General features: G+C 42.5%; 1 protein-coding gene across 1 annotated transcript in view; it reads right to left on the reverse strand.

The window, feature by feature from the left end:
* The window catches only part of cacna2d2a (calcium channel, voltage-dependent, alpha 2/delta subunit 2a), a 136,953-nt gene that overhangs the window by 32,404 nt on the left and 80,478 nt on the right, over positions 1-24,071 (reverse strand). Inside the window, 5 exon segments of the mRNA XM_051072232.1 lie at positions 6,134-6,191; positions 6,420-6,551; positions 18,412-18,502; positions 18,504-18,551; positions 23,244-23,288. Of these exon segments, the coding sequence (XP_050928189.1) occupies positions 6,134-6,191; positions 6,420-6,551; positions 18,412-18,502; positions 18,504-18,551; positions 23,244-23,288 (374 nt within the window).

The following is a 24,071-nucleotide window of genomic DNA, read 5'->3' on the forward strand; positions in this document are numbered from 1 at the left end:
TGAAATCAATTTTGAATTTTGATTGAAGTCTTTTATTAACAAAATGTAAAAACCTCTTTTCTTAGGTAAGGATGGAGTCCTGTGATATATCACAGACTGTAACAGAAGTCATTTGAATAAACAGCTAATTGCAATTAACATGCAATTGCTTAAGTTTAAGTGGCCATTGGTTTTATTTTTATTGCTATACTATTACAAAATAAATCAAAAAGCAGGTCTGCAGCAGTGGTGACTTGTTTGCTTATAAAAAAACACAAGAAAGCCATAACATACATCATGTATGTCATGAAATAAACGTGTTCATACTATCAAAAATGTGTATGTGACAATAAGAACAATCAAGATGACGTCTGATTCGTGTGTGTATTGGACATGTGCTCTTTACACTGAGGTGGAACGAGGTATCGCTCTAAATGAGAGCAGATTAAAGCAGCAGCATTCACAGCCAAGCCACCCTTACAGCCCCCACCCCACCCCCACCACCCCGCCCCCATAAATCTAAAAGAAATGCATTATACAAGCAATGAACACAATGACATATTCTTCGTTGTGGTGATTGTATTTCACTCGTTTTGCAGCAGTCTGGTAAAGGAGTCTCATTGGAATTCATGAAATAGTTTTATCATGGTGCAGTGTTGTAAAATCAATACATTAACTGTGCCGGGGGGCTAACTCTCTCAGGAGATTGTGTTTATGCACCCTGACCCATTCCACAAAGTGTTGCACATTACATTCAAATTGGAGGAATTATCTGCGACATGCATTTCAGAAACATGCAATGGATACATGTAGCATGGAGTGGCTGGGGCTCGTTGAGAATGCAGGAACGGCTGACTGTAAGTTTGGAGTTGCCCATCAGTGTGCTCATGTTGTCTGTTGTGAACTATGTTTCTTGGCTGTACTGCACAGTGCATATACATAATGAGTGGGAGGTATATACAGTACCTTCTGTGTTGTGTTGTCCACTATAATGTGTGAATTTTCCTCACAGCATGAGCTCTGATATACATGCATCATGTGCAGTGGATGTAACCAGAGTAACTATAATGGGAGAACTGTATATAGCACAGAGAGCGTGTACGTGCATGTGTGTGCGTTGTAGGTGTGCTCGTGTGCGTGCTCCCAAGTGTGCGTGGATTTGTGTTGTGCTGATGGGCTTATTATTTTATGGACTGCTGCTCTCTTAGTGCTCCTGTGGATGTGGCAGGTGAATAAAGATTGAATTAAGATAAAAATATAGGAGGACGGCGCCCAGAGAGCCTGCAGGAGAAAGAGATGTTGTCTGCCGTTTATTTATTCCACTTTCTGTTGATTATTGGAAGTGTTGGTAGCAACATTCACATTTCCATATTTTCGGTTATGCCTCAGAAGAACAAACAGAATTCTGTGCTCAATTTTTCCACCACTTTCATCGCTAAAAAAAAGTCCAGAATATCGAATTAGTCATGCATATTGGAATACATCAGTATCAATTATTAGTAGACAAGTGCTAGTCTGTTAACGTTGCTCTTAAGATGGAAGAAAACGTCTCCTGTTGTGTCTCTACTCAAACTGAAATGTTAAATTTTTGATTGGGACTCTCCTCGCATCACCTTCATTCTCACCAACACGCCAGCCTTTCTTTGAGTCAGCTTCTCCCTCAAGTGGGCTGAAGGGAATAAAAGACGGAGGTGAAGCTCAGGGCTCTAGATATTGGGAATGGTATTTTGGGGGGGAGCCTCAGCTTTGAGGATTGACCAGTAGTCATAATATTTACAAAGAGGTTAGATTGACTTTTTGAAGAAATCAATATGTGATATAGCCTACATGCTGTTGTGAACCTGGGAGGTAATGGGATCTTTGCAACGCTTGGCTAACAGGACTCCATGCCTGTCTCTGGTTATTTCTCTCTTCGCCCTTTCACTTTTTTCTCTCCCTCAGCCTCACTTCACCCTCTGCTTCGCTTCCCTTGATAACATGAACAGACAATATAATGGACAAATGTTAATAATTAATGTCAGAGCAATTGGAGACAATTAAGTGTGTTGACTGGACCATTAATTTTCCTGGGGCTGCTGGTGGGGGAGCAGACGACGGTGGCAGGGGGAGGGAGGGCCCATCTGTAGAGACAGGCGGCCCTCCGATCTTTTTCATAAGAAGTGCACCTGTTTGGCTCCGGCCAGGTCGTCCACGCCACCATCCATCCGTCCCCGTGAAGCTACAGGTCTATTACGCTACAAACTGGCCGTGAATTTTGGCAGCTACTTTCACTCTCCAAAGTAAATCACATCTTTTCACTGGGGGACTTTTAGCAGAGTCGGTGTCGCTGCAAATGTTACTGAAGCATGTTCCAGCGATTGCATCTGTGTATTCCAGTCGCTATAGTGGTATCTGTGAAGCTACAGTATCTATCTGGCATATCAGCCCCATGTGATCTGATGTGTCTGAGAGTTTGTGAGAGGAAAAGTGCTGATAGGGGTGTGGGGGAATGTGTGAGACAGTGTGTGTGGTGTTTGTTTTGGCCTGTGTACTTGTTTGGTCAAAACCGCAATTACCAAGTGACATTTAAATTTTACACACCACATGATGTTTTGATGGTTGCTTTTATCTTGTCTGTACTCATGTAAAGTTTGTATTTATATAAAGCCATTGTTATTTATCTATTTTTCTGCATACTCTCATGTCTGTGTCGGTAACTGGTCTGATATCTGTGTGGGTGTGTGTGCATAATATCACCTCATTTGTTACACTCTATAATACATACTCCATACATTTCTCTGTGTGTGATTTGAATCATGGGGTAACTTATAGAGTGGTGATATTACAGGACTCGCCTTTGCTCTGAGTTTTGACAGCTGGGTAATTTGCCATCACCACAACTGAATCCATGACAGAGAGACAGCTAATGCCAGCAACACCCTCCTACTTTGTATAACATGGGACAAAAACAGCACTGAGTGTGTGGGAGCTGCCTGTGACTCAGCTGGTGCTGAAATAAATGAAAAACTAACATTTAATGGAAATCTCTGATAAAGTCTGGAAGCTAGCTTGCACTGTCAGAGCAGAGGCTAGATGGCCTAGCTAGCTGGGTCCTCTGAAATGCTGAACATGAAAGTCCTATTAAAAAGCATTAAAACTGACCCTGGCTCATGTCAACATCCTGGGAGGTTTTGCTGCTTTGGTCTGATACCTGATGACCATTAGCCTACTGTGGCTATTGCTAGCAAACTTTAGCTTGATATTACTTACACTGCTGGACTTTATGAGTCTTGTTGGTTCATTATACTGTTATACTACGATTTTGGAAATAACAATAATAAATTTGGCAAATAACTTTACTGGCTCTCTGATGCCCGATAACTACGTCCATGGGAAATACCTGACGCTGTTTCCACAAACGTACAAATTCTGTTTTATTCTCTTTTTAAAAAAATATGCACAATAGTGTCATTCTAGTTTCTATTTATTTAAAGAAAAAGGAGGAGAATTCAAATTTCAGTTCTTCTAAAACACCAAGTGGGTGCATGAGTTGTGTCCGACTTGTGTTAATGCTCATGTTGTTGTTTGCGTTACTGTTCCCGTGACGGATGCTGCTATCTGCTCCTGTCATATAAGCACACATGATGGGCTTACCTAACCCCTGTGGACTGTTTTTTTAATGTGCGTGATTGGCCGACGCTCCAGAGAGTGTCAGTCGGGGTGACAGCATGTTAGACTATAATCACACAAGTCTGACCTGACATATCATGACACTCCCTGCCATGGCCCCGCCACTCAGCACGGCTGGGCACAAGTTGCTAAGCAACAGGCCACAGGAAATGTCGAAGGCTCCGACATGAGGAAAAGCTCGACAGAAATGACAGTGACAAACATGGAGGACCAAGGGGGTGACAAGGTGTTCCTCTGTGCGAAAATACACCTCTTCCTCTGTCTAACCTTGTCACAGACGCTGCTGCCGCTCAGCAGTCCCCCTCATCTTTCTCTTCCCTTGTTCCTTCCTGTCTCCGGGAAGAGTCCCAGAGTCAAAACATGTGTAAGAGAATTAAACTCGGGTGTACTCCGGTTATTGTGCTGACAGTTCAGAGACAGGATCCCTGTTTTAAGTTGTCCTGCTGCACAGTGCATTGTGTTTTCCAGCATTTTTCATGTTTACGGTGTTGCCTGCTGTGACAGTGGAGCGCTAGGGAGACTTTCTTTGGGTGTTAACTTAATTAAATTGTCAGCGAACACCTCGTTAGTCTGATGATTACAGATACACTGAGGTGTTAGGCAATCCCTTTCAATGTTTTTGTTAAGGGGCTTAAATTTAGTGTCAGTTTTTGTTTATGTTGTGTGGCATTCTTACAGTTGAAACCATTTTTATTTGGAATAAACTGTAGTTTTATGCTGTTTTTACTTTATGGGTATTTATTTCCTGTTTTGTTTTTTTTATTGATCAGTAAATTGGACCTTGAACTTTGACTGGGCCTTTTAAACTCATTATAGCTACATTTTAAAATTGAGTTTCATACAAACTTAACCAGGATGCCAGCGTTTGTTGTTTTTTTTTTTTTTTTTTCCTGCTTGTCCTTTGTTTGTTTGGTCTGAGCCCGTTGACTTCATCTGACAGCCTGCCCTGACCTCAAACAGCCACTCAGACTGAGCTGGACCGAGACAGAGATGGAAAACGGGGTCAGGTCTAATCAACATTGCTGTCATGATTATGTCCAGTTCACTCCAACCTGTAACCAGGCAACAGGCAGGGCTGCCACAAAGCCGATGTGACAGTGGCAGGTAGATTGAAAGTGGAAGGGTGGACAGGAAGCTAGGGGCGGGTAGGTGAAAGGGGGCTGTTTGGCCTGATGCAGCCTAGTTCTGTCCAGCCCTTCACACTTGCCCACCCTGGCTCTCTGAACGGGGATCAGCTGTTACATTAAGAACCGCAGGCAAAGGTGGCCACTTTGAACAAAAACATTAGCCCTTATCTTGTTTTGTCCTTGTAGGAAAACACACTGCATTCTACATTATCGCTTACTGAGATAATGTTTTGATCTCATTCCATTAAACAACATCCTTTATTTCGCTGTGGGCTGGAGTGAGCACAGGAGGTCTGCAGGAGCCAGAGACAAAACACTGAACAGGAATCTTAATATTTTAAGACTAGGTTTAGGAATTAAAGCCTTTCTTTTGTACATTTGGCCACATTCACACTGTCCTTGATGTGCAGACATGCCTTAATCAGCCCATTATTTTAAAACTTATGTCAATTTTAAAACTTGTTCCCAATAATAGAATTGGCAGAAAAGACCTGCATTGATGCTGTGAAGTGAGTACATGTATACACATACACAATAATTCAAAAGAGTCTGAAGAATGAAGATTACAACCACAAGTAATCTTCAATGTAAAAGTAAAAGCCAAATGCACTGACAAAGTGTGTGGATAAGTTTGTGCCGCCTTTGTGACACACAAATTAAAACTCAAATGTGTTTACAGCACGTGTGTGCACCCACATCACATCACAACAGTTTGTCACAATCTTCGGACAGCATGACAGTGCTGCTGCTGACAGCACAGGTGCTGCAACGACAAGTTCAATTCCTGCAATTTTACTCTGCTGCTGCTGCTGGTGTTTGTATTGGTTAGAGGCTGTCCGCTCTGAACCACATAAGCCCCTGTCCTCTCAACGCTCAGCTGGACTCACCTGGTGCCAAACAATCAGCTTGTCCAACAACTTGTCTGGACTAAGACAATGCACTTTCAAAGTTAAGCAAATAATCTTTGAAATTTAACACATTTGTGTAGAATTTACAACACTGACGGATGTCAAAAACTGTTTATAATGTACAACCAACTCTTCCCTCTTATTACGCCTACCACAAGCTGGCATGTTGCTTTGGACGATGATCCAAACTAGCAAATATCATTCAGAACCATAGAACCTCAAAGGGTAAAAGACGATACCAGTGTCAGAGTATTTCTCCCTTAATGCTCCTAAAGAGTCCAAATGTGCCAATTTACGAGACAAACGTCTCTAAAAATAACGTAAGTGTCTAAAATTATGAGGGTAATGGTCGCTCTTTTCTTGTTCGTCCAAAAGGCATAAATTGCAGAAGAGAATGAATTATATAGAAATTATGCTGAGACTTGGGGTCTTTATGAAGATGGCACTTACCATGGTCTTCTGCGGACGTCATACAGGTCGATCTTGTTGGGTGCCCTCCATGGAGTGGCTGAAGAGAGCAAGAAAATAAGTTATAGGCCGTATGGCGCACTGTAGGATATTTCAGATCAGATTAGATGAAAGTAATCATAATTTCATTCTGTCTATCGAGTTTCCAGTACAGCCATCTGATAAGAGATTGCCAATGTTCCGCAGCTGAGGAACCCTTGGGTCAATTTAGACTTTATCTTGCCATGAGTTATAAGGCAGACTGTTGACTCAGTGCCCTGTGGCCTACCTGGGTAGTATCGCGTCACTCCTGTGGCACTGCCAAACACCTGCCAACGCAGAGAGCTGTCCTCCCTACGGTTCTCGATGAAGACCCTCTCCAGAGCCTGGGTCCAGTTTAACTCATTTAGGATGACTGGGGCTGTAGGAAAACACACAAAGAGAAACACAATAGTGAGCTGGTAAATATGGTATGGGGCTCAAGAAAAATGCAGAATTCTCCAAGAGGAGAAGATAAAGTTTAGACAGACTTTCATATATATTTTAATGTCCCCATGGATCCAAAAGACTTGTGCTGCAAGAGGACACTGTTCACAAGTTTTTTGGTAAACAAGGTCCTCTTGCAATGAGCACAACTTAGAATATGCTTCTGGTTATATAAAGAGAAAAAAAACATGGAAAGAATTGCAAATGAGCTGCTGATTATGTGCCATAGTCCCTCAAAGTATGTATAAAAAAAGCAATAAATGCTTAAACTATAGCCGCTGAAAATAGTTTTTTATAATCCGCTTTACACCCGGAATCTTATATTATTGATTTTTCTGCACCCATGTTTTAATACGCAAAATAAACAGATAATTTCCCTTATTTTTAATAAAAGCCTCAAGTAATGGGCACTAAATATAGTAGAACCAAAGTGCAAAACACTGTGTTTTTTCTGTTCGTACCCCAAAGGTCAACTCTCCTTGCTGAACAACCTTGTCCGTGCCAGCAGCAGTAAGCTGAGTGCATAAGAATGGATGTATGCAGGCGGCTTGGCCAGCGGTGGCCGTCTGAGCAGGGGCATCAGTCTAATCTGGGTGATCTCTGAGGAGTGCAGATGAGGAATCTGAGATGACCTTGGAGGAGGTCATGTGTCACTCGCAGCATGTGGCGGCAGAAGCCACCACTGAATTTTTGATAGCAGAGGAATATAAACTCTCTCTCCGTGTTAGAGGATTGCTTGGGAGAGTAAAGAGGAGAAAGGGGGCGAAGGGAGGGAAGAGACTGGTCTGCTTCTGCTTCTGCATGTGCGGCTAAATGCATCACCGTGTGTGTTTTGACTTAAAGCGTAAGGTCACAGATATATCTCACAGGTCAGTGATGCTCTGTGAAATGGATTTATGGTTGCGGAGAGAAGTATTCATCATCTAGTCAACAAGAAATGAAATAACATGCCGCGGCATGTAGAATAACACTACAACAGCATCCAAGTGAATCTCCTTTCCTTTCTACCTCAGTCTAACGTAACTCATATTGTATTTACATTGTCCTTCTATGTCTTTCACTTTTGATCCCCTTTCCTTTTTTTTCATCCTTATAAACATGAGACAATATGCCTCCCCACACACACACACACACAAACAAACCAAAAATGCTTTCAGCCTGTGTTTAATAGCTAAGCTGAAGTCAGAAGATGGGGAGTGCAATCAGAGGTTTAATAGCCACCTGATTAAAGAGGAAACAAGATGAGGCGCTGAGCTGAGGAGAACTTCACTCGCTCCTCTGATTTAATTACTCAGCCAACCAAAGCTAGATAAGCCTCTGAACCGACAAGTCCAGCTTTTCTCAACCCCTCGTTTGAATTTCACACAAATAAACGATCATTATCCACTTTTCCCATGCTTTTCAATTACCGCTCACGGTCTTTGACGAGCTGTCAGTTTGGAGGTAAGAAACACGCCACCGACCTTCCTCCTCATCCACCGCTCACCTCCTTTACTCTGAGCCGAAAGCCTCCAAATAATCACAATCACACTGTCATTACCTAAAAACATAATATTGTTTTTATCTTTGCGGCTGAAAGCTCCGTTCCACCTTGCCAAACTCTCTCCAAAAATTGCAACTCAAAACAAAGCTAAGTTTCATTACTCTCTAGCATCCTGTAAAACAAATACACGCAAACACACACACACACAAGCATGCACACACACTCACTACAGAGGCACTAAGTAGTGTCTGGAGGATAGGAATATATGAAAGCCAAATTGCTGCCATCACCAAGGGGAGCTCCTCAACATGTTTTTCTCAAAATTCATAGACATAAACACAAAGGAAGAATGGAGGAGGATAGAAGCAGCCCTACAGATGGGGATAAACATAAAAACCCAGAGAGAGGGGGAGGACGATTGATGGAAAGCAACACAGAAATTAACACGAATGAGTGGCTGCTTTCACGGCCCGAAAAAGGCAATTTCTCGCCCATGAGGGAAGGGGAGAGGGAGAGAGAGAGAGAAACCCCTCAAAACAAACTTTAAACTGCTAAATTGAAAATGGCAGAATTTAAAACAGGACTGACATCAAAGAATTGATCATAGGAAGATTTCTCATATAACAAATGTCAGATCACCTTTGTCCTTGTAGGTAGGTGAACAATTAGCTGATGAAAAAGCTGTTAATCACCGTTTTATATTTGGAGGTGTTAGGACAGCTGAGGCTTCACCGTCACTGTAAAACATTCAGTAACTTGTGATGTACTGGAGAACAATATGTTCTATCTTATCAGTCTGATGGTTTGACAGCTTTTTGTCGCGTGGTTATTTGATGACTCATTCCTGGGGAATGTGTGCCAGTGACATTTCTGCTACACACTTGATTGCATTCAACCAGAATTAGAAAGTAAAGAGCTTTATGTTCTGTCTCTCATAACACTGTGTTTACACTGCAAGAGTCCAGATGGTCTGAGGAACTAGACAGACTGAACTAGACGGGAAACTTAAGTGAGACTCTCAGTATCTCTGCGAATTCGACCATGAATTTTCAAACTTGCTGTAGTCGCTCCCGATTCATTCCAGTGAGACCAGTGGCTATATTTTACTGATGTTTGTGCAGAGATTATCAGGGAAACAAACTATGCATTTCAATTTCATCTGGGCCGTGCAATGCTCTGTGGTTAAAGAGCCATCTGATTAATGTGTAAAAAGTATTATCCTGTGAGCATGAGTTATCACAGCGGGCTGTGCAGTGGCAGCCTGTGTGCTGTGAAGTCCTAGGTGCTCTTATCTGGAGAGGCACCGGGTCTGTAATGATAGCTGTCCCAGACAGGCCAAGGGCGAAGAGAGACATCCTGTGACCCCTGTTTAAAACCAGCACCACCTCAGCTACCCTGACCAACATCAAGGTATTAACCAGACTCTGGTCAACTATGCAAGACAGATTATCGGCCACATCGCTGCCCAGGGCTGCGCACACACACACACGACTTCAACACCTGCGATGTTCTTGATATGAGTGTTTGTATGTTCATGATGTTTCTACTGGTGCTGGCTGTGGTGTGTGTATGTGTGTGTGTCTTTATTCACACCCATGTTCTGGTCAGTCTTCGTCTTTCCTTTAAAAAAATAAAAGTGCATGTGTGTGTGTGTGTGTGTGTGTTTATTCTACCAACTTAAACTAAACCAGTCATACAATATGTGAGCGACCTCTACTTGGCAAACACACACACAGAAACACACATCTGCAGGTGATCTCTGCAGAAAAACGGCCACATCAGAGATAAGAGAACACAGCAAACTAATTCTCTTTGATTTATTCAGTCAGGATATGCTGTGACTTCTCTGGACAGTTGATAAAAAGACAAATTTCCCCTGGGGGGGAAATATGCTCACACAGGCGGACAGAGCCTCCCAGCATTGTGTTGGGCTCATCTTTCACATGAAACGCGCCTCTCTCTGATATCTTTAAAAGGTAATTCATCAGCGTGCTGCTCGCCTGACATTTAGAGCACCCTTGGCTTTGCCCCTTCATGGAGCAAGACTGCACACCAAGTATGGAAACAATTATGAGTGGGATTTATGGAGCATCTCTGCGTGAGATCATTCCTCAACCCCTCCTCCACCACCACCTCTATCCCATGACCCCCCCCCCCCCAACCTCTCATGCACACATTATTCACGCTGATATACTTGTGATAAGGAGCCATCCAGGCCGATCTGCGGCTTATGCGTGGTATTAATCCAGCATTATAGGAATAGGTACATGAATTGACTGTACACACAGAGCAGAAAAAAGGCACAGTGGCCTGTAATATATCATAGTGGAACACAAGTGGTCCCTCATAAGAAATCCATAACGGTAATGGAGCTAAAGCTATTAGCCGAGTCCTTTTGAAGAGTCATAACCATTATTGCTGTCATCGCCGTAAAGCGTTTACATATTCTGCTTTTTAAATGGAGTGACTAAGTGGTGCTGGTGTAGTTCAATTCTGCTTACTTTGACACATAGGTGACATTACTCAAGCAGACAGGTAGGGTAACATTAAGACATACACATCTTGTTTTGAATCTTAGTGAGTTAATATCCAGAGAGCATATTCTCCCAAAGTCATTTCTTAAAGGGAAGGTTATCACAGTCTTTGGCATCATCGAGCAAAGAGAGACTCAGATTATATCAGAAAACGACTGGTCTTTTCACTTACACGGTCAGTTCACCCCAATTACAAAAACATATTTTCACACTTACCCTTGTGCTATTCAGCCATGCAGATTGTCAGATAGTTACGTTTTCATTTTTCCTCCTTAATCTTCCTCAAAATCCCAAAAAGTCCTCCAACCTGAACGACCCTACGGGTCGTTTGTTCCAAATCTCTAGTTTGACCCTTAGATGCTTCTCTTAAAGTAGCAATATTATGGAACCGTCATGGTTTGGCACAAAAACTATTTGGTTCAGGTTTAGGAAGAGACTGTGTAGAAGACCTTTGTTGTCATAGTTACAATAGTAACGGTCATGTATAAAAAAGACAACAGACTGCTGTCTCCTGTGTGAAAGTCTTGTTTTGTTGACCCATCCACGCAGCCCAACGTCCTCATTACACTAACTCTGTCGCTCTTTATACTACGTCACCTGCCTTCCTCCTTTGCTCCTGTCGTTAACGCTAACACGTACACAAACTAGCTCACAATAAGCTGCTGCACAGACGACCTACGGGTGAACAGCAACATGTATTTCCAGCAAAGGTGTCCCAGTTACAGTGGATAATTTGAGGACCTCACTGTGAGCAGTTTTCAATAACCCCTGAGGTCGGTGAGAAAATGTTTTTGCTGCAGTTTGGTTGAACTGACTCTGTGGAACAAGCAGCCTGATAAACCAACACCTTCCTGCACAGTTTGAGGTCATTACAGACCAGCATCTCTGTACCACCTCCTCCTCTGTCTTTGCACTGTCACCCCAATTCCTTTTCCATCACACTCCTCCACCCCACCCCACTCTCCTGTTTCTTCCCTGTCTCTCCTTCTTTCCTCTTCCTTCAGGGCTGCTTTGTTGCCTGGCTGAGTGTTAAAGAGCCTGAACCTTAAACCTTTCATCCCGCAGAGGAAAACGGCAGCAACAGGAACTGGCAGCAGCTCACACATCCACAAAGACGAGCTAAAACAAAGTCTAAGTCTTTGCAGAGGAAAATGTGTCTTTTTGTAGCTTTGGTTTAGGAAAAAATAACATTCAGAAGATACAGTGTAACCTAATTTGTATTCTTTCCAGTTTACTTTACAAAGCGTTCTCCAAGAATTTCTTTTGCGACTGAGACAGCTGCATATTAACTAGTTATAATTAAAATTCATGTGAGGGATTCAAACAGTTTCACACAGGAATACCACTTAGTACGAGCGTATTTGTTATTGACCTAGGTTTTGCTAAACGGTAATCTGTGAAGACTGTGAAGGGATTTCTCAGAGGAGGGGTGATTATTAATATATACAGAATAAGACAGAAGGGAGAGATTTCACCACACCTCCAGAATGCTCCTCCAAATGATTTTTCTAATTAAAGAGGAGCAGTAAATAACAAACACATGAAATGTAATTTGTGAGGCTGGTGGTGAGTGAAGTGGAGTTTGCTGTGTTGACTGTTCTAATTAGTGTGCTGGTAAATGATAGTGCCCCTTCACTGGGCAGACACTATAGGGGTTGGATGGGTGAGGGGCAGGGAGAGAAAGATGGAGTCTGTAAAGTCGACAGCGACAGAAATACAGCCCGCAGTGTTTAGACTGTCTTTCTTCTCTTTTGGTTCAACTTTAAATCCCATTCCCTTTATCCCCCCTCTCTCTATTGCTTTCTCTTATTTTGCACACTCTCTCTCCACTCTCTATTTCTTCTTTTTTCTTTCACAAATCACTTTTGCTTTTTTCCACACATTTAAATCTGGTTTGATGTTGAGAGGGGCTGAGTTGATCTCCAGCGTGGCGTGAGTTGGTTGACAGGGAAGCTTCCTTCACTTGAAGGAACACACACTCACAAAGATGACATTTTACATTTAGCTGAACCAAATCTTAAGATTTACAGCTCCCAACTTTAAGATGACAAATGCAGCATGTTATTATAGATACATGTTAAGTGGAACAGTCACTAATTGGAGCCGCGGCGTATAATACGACTACATAACAAAGCATAACTCTCCTTCCTCTCATTATCACTTTCCCTTCCTTTTTGTGAACAGACCTGAGTCTGCCTATCAAAAGTCGCCTTTGTCCCTCCAGCACCGGGCGAGCGGACTTCTCTCCAGATCCATTTTAAACAAGACGAGAGACATCAGAGGTAGTTTCACTCAAATGAAACCGCACAGATGCAAATCTTTTCTCTTCTTTTCAAATCTCATACGACACTGCGTTGACTCTCTATCTGCTGTATCTGTTGCACTCAATTTTCCACTGCACATTACATACACCCCATGCAATTTGCTCTTTACAAAGGTGAATTGGATGATTTTTTGCCAGGAGCTTCCCAGAGGGGATCAGGCCACAGACCAGAGACAGCTGTAACAAAATGGAAGCGAACATTCAAAGGGCAGGGAGTAAAAGCTTGCTGCTGGTTTAACTGCTGATTTGGGGATTTTTTTTCTCTCTTATTAATTAAAGTCTCATAAATAATAGAATGTCTTGACGATTGCCTACACATTACTTATACTTTACATTACTCCCAGTGTACGTCTTCATCTTTACATATCAATACATCAAATAACAACATAAAGACAATGTTACAGTGTTTAAGGAATTGCTGGTAATGATGAATCTACAGAGAATCATCACCTGAATCAGAGCTCTCCAAACCCACTGATGAATATAGTGAAGCATTCAGCAGCTAAAGAGACAGATATTTCCCTCAGGAGACCAAAAACTCCAAATGGATGCTAATGTTGCTCCATCACTGCTGTTGCTGTTGCCTCATAAGTTTGCCATATCGGCTTAAAAGGTGATGATATGTTGTTGTGTTTATAACTTGTTTCCACTCCCATCAAATGGCAAAAACAAATGTGACTTTGTTTTTTTTGGTATTAAAGAGACTAATGTACTCTACTGAAGCCAGCCATTTTTACATTAACAGTGGATCAAATAACTCTTTCAATGTGATAGGTGTCACTTGTTGTCGTGTACCCACAGTGAATTATTGCCCAACTCTGAAGTTCCCCTGAGCTCTACAGACTGTTTTAGCATCTTTCAGGTAAGTGTTTTCTTTTTTACTCTCATCAGACCATGTTTTCAGCAAAAACACTAAAAACCCAAAAGCTCAGCAACAAATGGCAGACAAACAAAGTTAGCGACTAGCTGGTGAAAACAGTGGAGTATTTAGCTGCTAAAGAGCCAAATATATAGAGCTGGTAGAGACCTGATATTGATTGGAATATCGGACCTGTCAGGTCAACAAGGTGCTTTTCCACTGTCCTGAAGAATTCTTGAATTCATCAACGAGGAAGAGTCATGGAAAAATCAACCTCAAACAATAAGGGTATAGTTTGGAAAATGTTGCCAATATATAAAGCAAATCTGATAAAGCTGAAAGGAGCAGTGACTGGAACAATCGGACAAGCCAGTATAGGGAAGGGTGGCAATGATGGTTGTGGTGTCTCTCTGTGTGTGTGTGTGTGTGTGTGTGTGTGGATGGGGTGGGGTGGGTGGGATAATCACTCCATGCAAAACATTTAAGCTCTGCTCTTTCATCTGCACACACAGTTAGCCAGTCTTTGCCATTCATTTGTGATAACCAAGTTTCTCACTGTGCCTGACTACAATAGCAAACTGACAACATGACGTTAGGCCGCTGGAAAAGGCGCCGCATGCAGCGGATTTAAACTTCAAATTTAATGAAAAGACTTCCCACATGCCTCTGCTGGTTTTTCTCTATTCCCTGCTGGGAACAGTGGCTGCTCATTCTTATACAAACACTAATGTAGGCATACACTGTGTGTACACCATACACACATAATTACTACCTTTTTAAAAAGGCTGATTTCCAACCTACTGTATTTTCAACATGTTATAATGTACATGTGACTGAAGAATGACCCAATCTGGCTTAGTATCCCCTATCTGCAGCATGAACTCCGTCCAATTACCAGTGAGAGTCCACTGAATCTACAAAATAGTCACCAAAGAATAATTTGTGTATTCCCTTGCTGTTTTCATCCTTATTTTTCAGTTATTTTAAAGATTATATTCCCAGAGGCCTCCCTCTGCAATTATTCAGCAAATCCCTGCCTCTTCTTCACAATTTCTGTAACATTCAGCAGGAGAATAAAACCTGTTTCTCCACGGACAACACCACCCACCCACATCAATTTATTCCTCTGTGGCTGTGTTGCGATGTCCACCCTGTAATAAGCAATGATAATTAGACGAAAACTGTATGAATGTTTGACCTAAGCTAATTAGAAAGTTTGCAGACTTGGCAGCAGGAATCAGCAGTGGGATAATGAATCATAAAATGGTTCATTACAGCGCTCAGGGAACACTCTCAATCTCAATAAACGGACATGGGGCCTAGCAGACAAATCAAACCAGGACGCATACACCGCCTCATTTAGCTGCTGAAAGGATCACAATAATAAAAAAAAAAAGAGAGAGGGATTTTTTGCTCTAAATGGTTGCTATTATTAAAGTGTCGCTTCTCATTCGCTCCCCCCTCACCCCATCTCTTTCTATCTTTGCCTCTATCTGTGCCTTTCAGTCCATCTCCAAGGACGCCCATTTTGATGTGACTGGCAATTCAAGCTGCCATTTTCTGGAAAACAGTCAATTTATTCGGTGCATTAACAATGTGTACAAATCAAAGCAAGTTACTCCAACTACATAAAGCATGAGTGCTAATAAACAGCACTTGAGACTTTGACAATAACTGTTGAACATTATGCTGTACTTTGGACTGTGCTCCACTCTTCCTACAGTTTTCTTTTCTCCGCCTTTCCTCTGGCCTCCCCCTGAGGAACGAGCGTTGAATCTACCCACTCACACTGCTTCTCTTCTGCTAATCCTATACCCACAGATATACTGTAGATCTAGACCTCCCCAGACCCAGAGGACAACAATCCTCCCACATTAGTTTCCTCAGACATCCTCTCCAAGGCACCCCGCAGGCTCCCACCAGCGGGACCGAGGTAGAACACCACACACAGATAATAATCCACTTTCGCCATCTCTCTAAAGCTATTGCAGCTCCCATGACATAAGCTTGATGTAAAATTCTGTGATAAGTCAGTTAAAACAGCGCTACACTAACTCAGCATCGCACTTTGGCGACATCGTCAAGTTTTAAAAGATAAAAATCGACGCAGCAAAACCAGAGATATCGTCTTTTTTATTCTGCCTTTCTTCTTCCTCATCAAAGCCTGGTGCCTACGTTACCCACAATTCAACTTGACAGCTAAGAGTCTGATTGGAGAATCAGGGGTGTTATGCTAGTAATGGCTAATATAGCCTTAAGCCTCAAGCCTTGAGCAGAGATGAGGACATGGCTCCAGAGGTCTGGTAAGCTCACTAACTTTCTACCTCGAACTAAAGATTTTCTTCATTTTCAAACTTCAGAAACGTCGATTTTGAGACCCAACAGACATTGCCTCTAGTGACATCACTTGAGGCAAATTATCAAATTCTGCGCAGCTCCCCTTCACGATTTTTTCACATACTGTATTCAACCAAACTTCCCACGACTTGTGAGCAGACTTTGATGTGGAATTCCCCTTTAACTCTGCCTACGTTGCACATTCAACATCTCAAGATTGACGTTTCTAATTTCTACATTTGTGACATTTGTTTTGGTGGCGAAACGTCTTTAAAGACGACGGTACAGTTGGGCAGCAACATGTTTTTCAACACTGTTTATTTATCACCAACGACTGAAACACAGCACACATGTTCATAATGGAGTTGGCACAAAATCTGCAGTTGGCAATCTCAGCACAGCAGACAGCGCAATGGGAGCTAACTAAACAACATCAATAGTAAACAGTTTGCACAGAACAGAAGTGAAAAAAAAAAAAAAACTAATTCCATGCACTGTACCACTCTACTCCTCTAGTCTCCACCAGGCTCAATCAAGAGGCCTTTATTCTCTGACTCATATCTTCAGACAGGGGAACCAGAGCTGGCACAAAATGGCTCCAGGAACAATGTGCAGGCCTGATTGCTCTATTGTGAGTTAGCTGTGGCCTTTGACATCTCCTCCTGAACCAAGAGTGTCTAATTCAGACAAGATTTGTCTGGAGGCACAGCTGGAGGGCATTGTTACAGACAGGTGCCATACACTGCCTGTTCAACAAAGAAAGCAAAGAGCTAGACAATAACAGAGAGAAAAAAATTGCCACTGTGAAAATGGCTGTCTGTCTGCACATGCTCTGGTTTTACAGTCCTTAAAGAGGCAGGCACACACAGAGTGTCCAAAAGGTTAGAGGTGGGGAACAGAGGGAACATGCCAGGCAAAATCAAGAGTCCCGGAAGCTACATGTGTTCCCTTTTGTCCATTTGGCAGCTGCCGACTAAGGAGGGTGTTATGTCCGCCGGGCAGCGCGGTGCCAGGCAGGAAGGGCAGGGCCTATGAGCGAGGGAGCCCATGCCCACGCAGGACAAAAAAAATACAGTACAAATCTAGTGTGAGAAAGCGTCTGTCATCTAAAATCATGTTAGTGTGCTAAAGCCCTGGCTGATATGAAAAGAGGGAGAGACTGACCTAACGTTCAGAGAGAGAGGGGAGAGGTTAAGTCAAAAGAAAAGACTGTCATCTATCCATGACCCAGCGGTATGAATGAAAAGGAGGAGACGTCTCGGTACATGCACGATACAGGTAAAACTGCCGGTGGTGGCAACACTCCCTGGATTTGCATAATTCAGCAAACAAAACAGTCTTTAAAGACCTAAAATACAAAATACATTCACATAATGCAATTCTTATTGTGTGCCCTTGAGCTATCTGTTGTGTTATTTCTTGTTATAGGTTAAATATGTTAGAAAAACAATTCTAAAGCCTTGTTGTTTCAAAATCCCTCTCGTATACATAAATCATATATCATATCATCCAAAAAAGAGTGGTTGAAGCGTACCACATTAATTTCTCCCTCATCCTCTGCAGTGGGATCTAACAACAGAGGTGAGGGTGAAGAACAGGGTCTGGACTTTACAGAGCGGGGCCATTTTTTTCATGCAGTTAATTTGCATGTCAATATATTTTTTCAACCTGTTGTTTTCGTCATGAGAACTTTCACACAGAACATGAATATTACAAAGAAAGAGGATCCCAGCAATTAGCCCTCTGCCTCCTCAGATGCAGCACTAGCATCCTCAGCGGGACCTCAGACTGTCCCACTGATCCTAAAATATGTCTGGAGCCAGACTTGGTAGAGCTTCAGCAGCTATGTATATGGGAGCATTTTTGTGTTTTTTTCTTCATCACGCCCCTGGTGTTTAAAGGTCTCTACTGCTGGCAATCCAATCAAATCCCTCAAGAATTTGATAAAATCCCTCTGGAATGATACTTCCCCCATGCTTTCTGCTGTCAGATATATGTGTTGCTGTAGCTAAAGACGTTTCACTGGCCTTTACTGTGACCTGTCATTATGTTCATAACCATGTTGTTGCTTGCTGCGTGCATTTAACAACCATTTTCTGAGTGGTTATTGATTTCTTTGTGAAGAATAAAAATACAAAAGCATTTTTTAACTGTAATAATGGCTGCTTTAGTGCATGAATTCATCAAACTTCAATGGCCTGTGATGTCCCACTCACTCACCAGAACACTAATAAAGAAAAAGTGTAATCGTATACTTACAGCCTTTGTATATGTCTGTAGGAATCTGGACTGCACTGGATGAGTAGTTGACCTTGTTTTTAAAATTGAGATCATCCACAAACTCCAGCTCCTAAAGAGGACGAGCTATCCAGCGGGTTCTCCTCTTCTCCGTCCTCCGTCTGCATGCGCACACACATGCACACACACACACACACACACACACACACACAAATCTTGAGTGAGCATACACATAAAAATGAGTGGATAGAAAAACGTGGGGGGAGGGGGGAGAGAGAGAAGAAGAACATGCAAATATGGCACCGCATTCTGTCATCTCCCATATTGTGGCTTTACAGCGCCCATCTGTGTTTCTGGTACATACAGTATACGGTCTCTCTTTCTGACTCACACATCAAGTCACAAAACATTTGGTTAACGTTAAGCACAAAAATAGCAATTATTCAGCCTTTTGTCTGCCTTCAGATTTTAGGCAGTTCTGTTCTCTCCCTCTCATCAGAGAACAGCAGCAGGTATCAGAGCAGACACCAAACAGAGAGACTCATTAGTATCCGAGATGACTATCACAGACACACGAGGTGCCATACAAATTAACCCCAACAATAACTAGCAACCAACACCTCTTAATCACTGTTTAGTCTCCCACCCATTCCAGTGATAGCATATTTCATAACAGACTGTCTCTTCTCTCTCGCCTGCGATTGTTTAAACAAAACAAACAAACAAAAAAAATTGCTAATACTGCACATTTCTAAAATGTGCTGGCTTCTTTTTTCATATTCTGAGTCTGGCCATTGTGCATGATGAGAAAGCCTGACACACATATTGCATTAGGAAAGCGTCAGATATCAAAGAAAGCTGGAAGATAAAAAAGCAAAACTGACATTTAAGCTTTTTATCTTGATAAGTTATCAATGGAGTACAATCTGTGCCTGTTCCCACAGGAGGACGTGATTGAGGGATGTGAGAAAAAAATGGCAGCAAGATATAACCCCTCTCTCTGGCTCAGTTTATTCTTGATCTGATTTCAGAGTGTTCACTAAAAACCCTGTTAGGTACAGTCTTAGAAAACAGCACATACCTTGAGCGAGCAGGTCACATTTACACATCAACATTGGAAATGTGCGTGGTCGAGCTGTGGTTGAGTCTTTGTTAAATAAACACAGTTTAATTAATGTGTGCTCATGCACCAAGCTCTTTAGATACACTGCCATACAGAAGTAGCCTTTAGCACAGTCTGGCATCATGCTTCTACCATTCTCCCTTTATTAGTCATCCTTCATTAGCCTTCATTCATTGAATATTTGTAAAACAAAACTCATATCTCTGATCATTCCTCATGCATTCTGTCTGCTGAAAAGCATAATTTGACTTCAAAGTAAATCCTCTGGGTGCAGCAAATGTGCAACTGCAATACACACTTTTTTTCATTTTAATAAAGCAGCATGGGTTAACTGAATCTGACATGATAAAAACTGTTTGTTTTTTGGAGAAATTAAATCAAAACCCCATGTCCACGGCAGAAACTGATTGATGGGCCAACTCTAATTGACTATTAAAATGCAATTACAAGCTGTTGGTGGGACGAGCCAAGGGATAGTTGTGCTGGAGTCCCATTGAAAGTCAACATAAGAAACAATTCAGTGCCATGACAGAGACCAGCTCATGAGATATCTCTGATTTCTTCAACGGTTATAAATCAACCTACAGGATAGAAGGGAAACAAATATGTCAGGACTGATGAGTATGTCCTGGGTGGATACACCTGACATTCAATAAATAAATTATTTATTAAACACTAATTATCAAACTAATAGTTTAAAACTATTACACTTGGTTGAGCCTCATCAAATTAAATGCTTGGCAAAAGTGTTTTTTAATTCCTCTTAAAGGAGCTATATGCAAATTTCTGTTATTGCTACATAGCTAATGTTAGCATTAACAGCTGTTTTTTTTTTTTTTACCAAGAGCTTCAGCCATTGTTGCGCTTACAAGACAAGAAGCTAGAATTCACCCTCTGGGCAGCTCTGGTTTTTACCTCCTCTCGTGCAGGACTAGCATGCTAACTTCAGTAGCAAAAAAAAACAACCAGGGCAGAAGTTTAGAATAGAATGGTCTTTACATACAGGAAAGTTTACTGAAATGCTTACTTTTAATTAGTTTTACTCTAGGACCCTGATGGGAAAAACCTGGTTGCTTCCTGTTTTTAGCCTACACCTTTGGGACCTGACCTACCTGAGACTGCAGTCTGGCGCACACAGGGCTAAAAATGTACAGTCCCCCTTTAATAATGCTTGTTAATAAAAAATTAAATAAATTCTATGACCATCAGTTCACAAACGACATCAAGGTGGTGCTATGACCTTCTCTTGTTCTAATTCAAAATGGATGTTAAGAGGGAAGGATGAGGCAGAATACAAATGTATAAAATGTACAGTTGACTGACATTAAATCTATGTTAGTTGGTTGTATTTTTCATGTTATGGCAGATATACAGAGCTTTCGATTGCTGCATTAATGTTACACAGTACAGATTTGATGACATGGTAAAAGGTTTGAGATTTCACAGACTGACTATCCATTAATATTAAACCTGATTAGGTTAGGGATGCTGGCTTTTCAACAGCGATGACTGTGAGGTTGAGGTGTTTGTTTATCACTCCGTCTGACACTAATTCTGTCAATGTCAGGCACGGAGGGGTTTTTTTTTTTTCTTTCTTCAGAAGAGCCCAATCATAATTAACCAAGGCAGCGTCTAATTAGGAGCTGAATAAATCCACGCAGGAAAGACTGATTGGTTCATTTTCTTCAACCATCCACCACCTGTTTTGCTCGATTCATTACCCAATTTGTTAATTTTATCTCCCCCGTTCTCAAGGTTTAATTAAAGGCTGAAGAGGCCAAAGATGACATTTTGAAGATTCTTTCATTGCTGCCTTCAGTCAACCAGAGCTAACCCGAAACCTGTCACTTATGACCCTGTGTATGTGTATGTGTGTGTGTGTGTTTATTTGAAAGAGTGCAGGAGAGAGCGAGATAAAGAAAGCCAGCTCTTTTAACAAACAAGAATATCTTCAGAAAAACATTACAATTGCTGAATAGTTGCTTCTGACATGTTTCATGTGTAATATGGAAAAAGGAAAACCAATTTTGACTTAACATTAGAATAATCAGAGTCATAATAATGTAGTTTATATATTTGATGGTTGTCCTCAAACTAAATTACTACCTAGGGACAATGATTGACAATATTTTTCTACCAGACAGATAAAAGTATTGCAGGGAAAGTGGGATCATGCAGACCAAAGAATATTTGCATTTTCACGCAGGATGCTTTCTGTGCTCTCTGCTGAAGCGTATGTTATAATCTTTTCTGGGGGACGAAGTGTGTGGGGGCTGATCTTGTCTGTTTTTGCAGAAATACATGCATTTTAACCACTGGTCAATAAGACTTGAAAGTCATAATATCGTGAAAACAGGAAGGCAAGAATTTAAAGACCTTAAAATGTAATGGAACCTGCAAATGCTATGTTTGTATAAACCAAATAAAATGCTGGAATGAAATTCAGACATGCTTTGGAACACGGGCAGTTTTGACTTTTAAATTATCACACTGCACTTTTATATCAAGGGTACAGAGACAAGTGGAGAAATTGACAGTATAGAGCAGAGTACAGGGTAGGGAACAGAGGAGACAAGGCTTGGATAAGAGAGCCTACCGACCACTTACCTTTCACAAAACTGAACTCTAATCATATCTCCCTAACAGTGCAGGGTTCTCACTGCAGCAGCAGAGCCTTAATTGAAAAGGGTCATCGTGGGAGGAATCAGGATTCAGACAGGGGAGTACTGGTGGGCTACTGCTGGGGTTGTTGCTGGGATGAGCAATGACCTCTGCCTGACGTCCAGTGTGAAGTGGGGGTCAGCGAGGGGGAGGAGGGGGCGTGACACTGGCTCGGCCTCGGTGTGCCATGTTAATGATGACCGATGTTCACCAATTAGATGTGCTGACAGGCCCTAAAGTGCTGTGTCATTAATCACGGGAGTGGTGTGTGCACAAAGAGAAAATCACACCATGATTTATTGCTCCTCTGCCTCCCTTTCTCACTCTCTTCCCCTCTCTATCTCACTCTCTTCCCATCTTTTTGTGCTTTAGTGATCTAAGGGGGGGGGGGGGGTTCTTGCACTCCTCCATGAAACTTAATCAATCAGCGGGCGCGAGCTCCGAGGGGTGACCTATCCCGAGGAGGAACTGGAGGCTGCAGCCAGAGTGGCAGCGCAGGTGGGACCGGTGACTTGTGGGGCTTTTCTGGAGGAAGCTGCGTTACCCAGCCTGCAGGCCTCTCTCTGGACGTCATTCATATTTGTCAGTATGAATGACACACATGACAGAAATTCAGTCCTGGAATGTGAAAGCGCGATATGACTCGTGTATTGTGTAAAGTTGTCTTGATGGGTAGACAACCCAGTAGTTCAGGGTTGCACTTGACGCGGTTCGGGTCCAGGGTGTGGAAAGGGGAGAAAACTCTGGTAAATCAAACTGGGGTTTGAGGGGGGGGGGCAGCTGAAGTCACTGTCACATGCACGTCGGCCAGCTCCTGCTCTGTCACACCAACTCACCATAAAGCAGCGTCACCTCACTAACACACACAGACAGCCCAGGGGCCCGTGACCGGAGGCCGGGGAGTAGGGGTGGGGGGCATCAACAACCGAGGAGGCTGAGGGGTGGGGGTAGAGGGGTAGGGTGGGGGTTGCAGGAAAGGGTGGCAGGGAAGTGGGAGTGGGTAGGATTCAGGGGGAGTTTAAGGCAGGCAGACGGTGGGGGAGCGGGAAGCAGTCCATACTGTACTCACATAGTCTGAATCCGCTTTGGAATCGTAGTATGAAATGGCATTCTCCTGTGCAGAAAAGAAAAGTGAAAAGACAGGTGATGAGAGAAGATATAGCAGCGCCTGGAACAGCCCCGACTCTTCGCAGTGGCAGGCTAGAGAGAGTCATGGTTATATTCAATCACACTGTTCAGCATGAGAATATAATCAGCATCACAGAACACAGGAGGAGTAGTGTGATGTGGAATGACAGTCATGAAGAGGTGAGCAGATAGCTGTAGAGATACTGAAGGATGTAATGCATCTGGGCGATGCTATTGTTAATAAGATGCGATGCATGTAGCACATGTTCGAACTTGTGTTTAAAAACACCGTAGGAACATTTTCACGTGTTGTGGAAAACTGTTAGAAAAAAAATGTCAGTTTGTGTGGCGCTGTGGTATGAGCTCAGATGTAACATGGAGTAAAGTGGTGTGCAGTGAGAGAAGGATAAACTCAAAATATTACTCTCTCTGGGAGTGTTATCAACCTCAGCTGGCTTGTGTTTTCAGTCTGGGCAAACAGCTCTCACAGGAGGAAAGAAACAGAAAAAGGAAAAAGGAAAAGAATGTAAATTTATGCCATTGTGTTACCCTATTTTGCTCTTATTACCGACTACAGTTTCCCACCAGCTGAAGCCCAACACCACCAAGGCCTCTTGGCCTTTACCCCCCCAAGCAAGACGGCCACACCCGGGCTGTTTGCCGCCCCGCCGTCCTCTTCTCCTTTTCTCCATGACTCGTCCTTATCTCCCATAGAGGCAGGTGTGAGGGCGGACAGGGGCTGCATGGAGCGAGCAGCGTCCGTGGGGCC

The sequence above is a fragment of the Lates calcarifer genome, linkage group LG8, assembly GCF_001640805.2.
Source record: "Lates calcarifer isolate ASB-BC8 linkage group LG8, TLL_Latcal_v3, whole genome shotgun sequence".
Classification (NCBI taxonomy): Eukaryota; Metazoa; Chordata; class Actinopteri; family Centropomidae; genus Lates; species Lates calcarifer.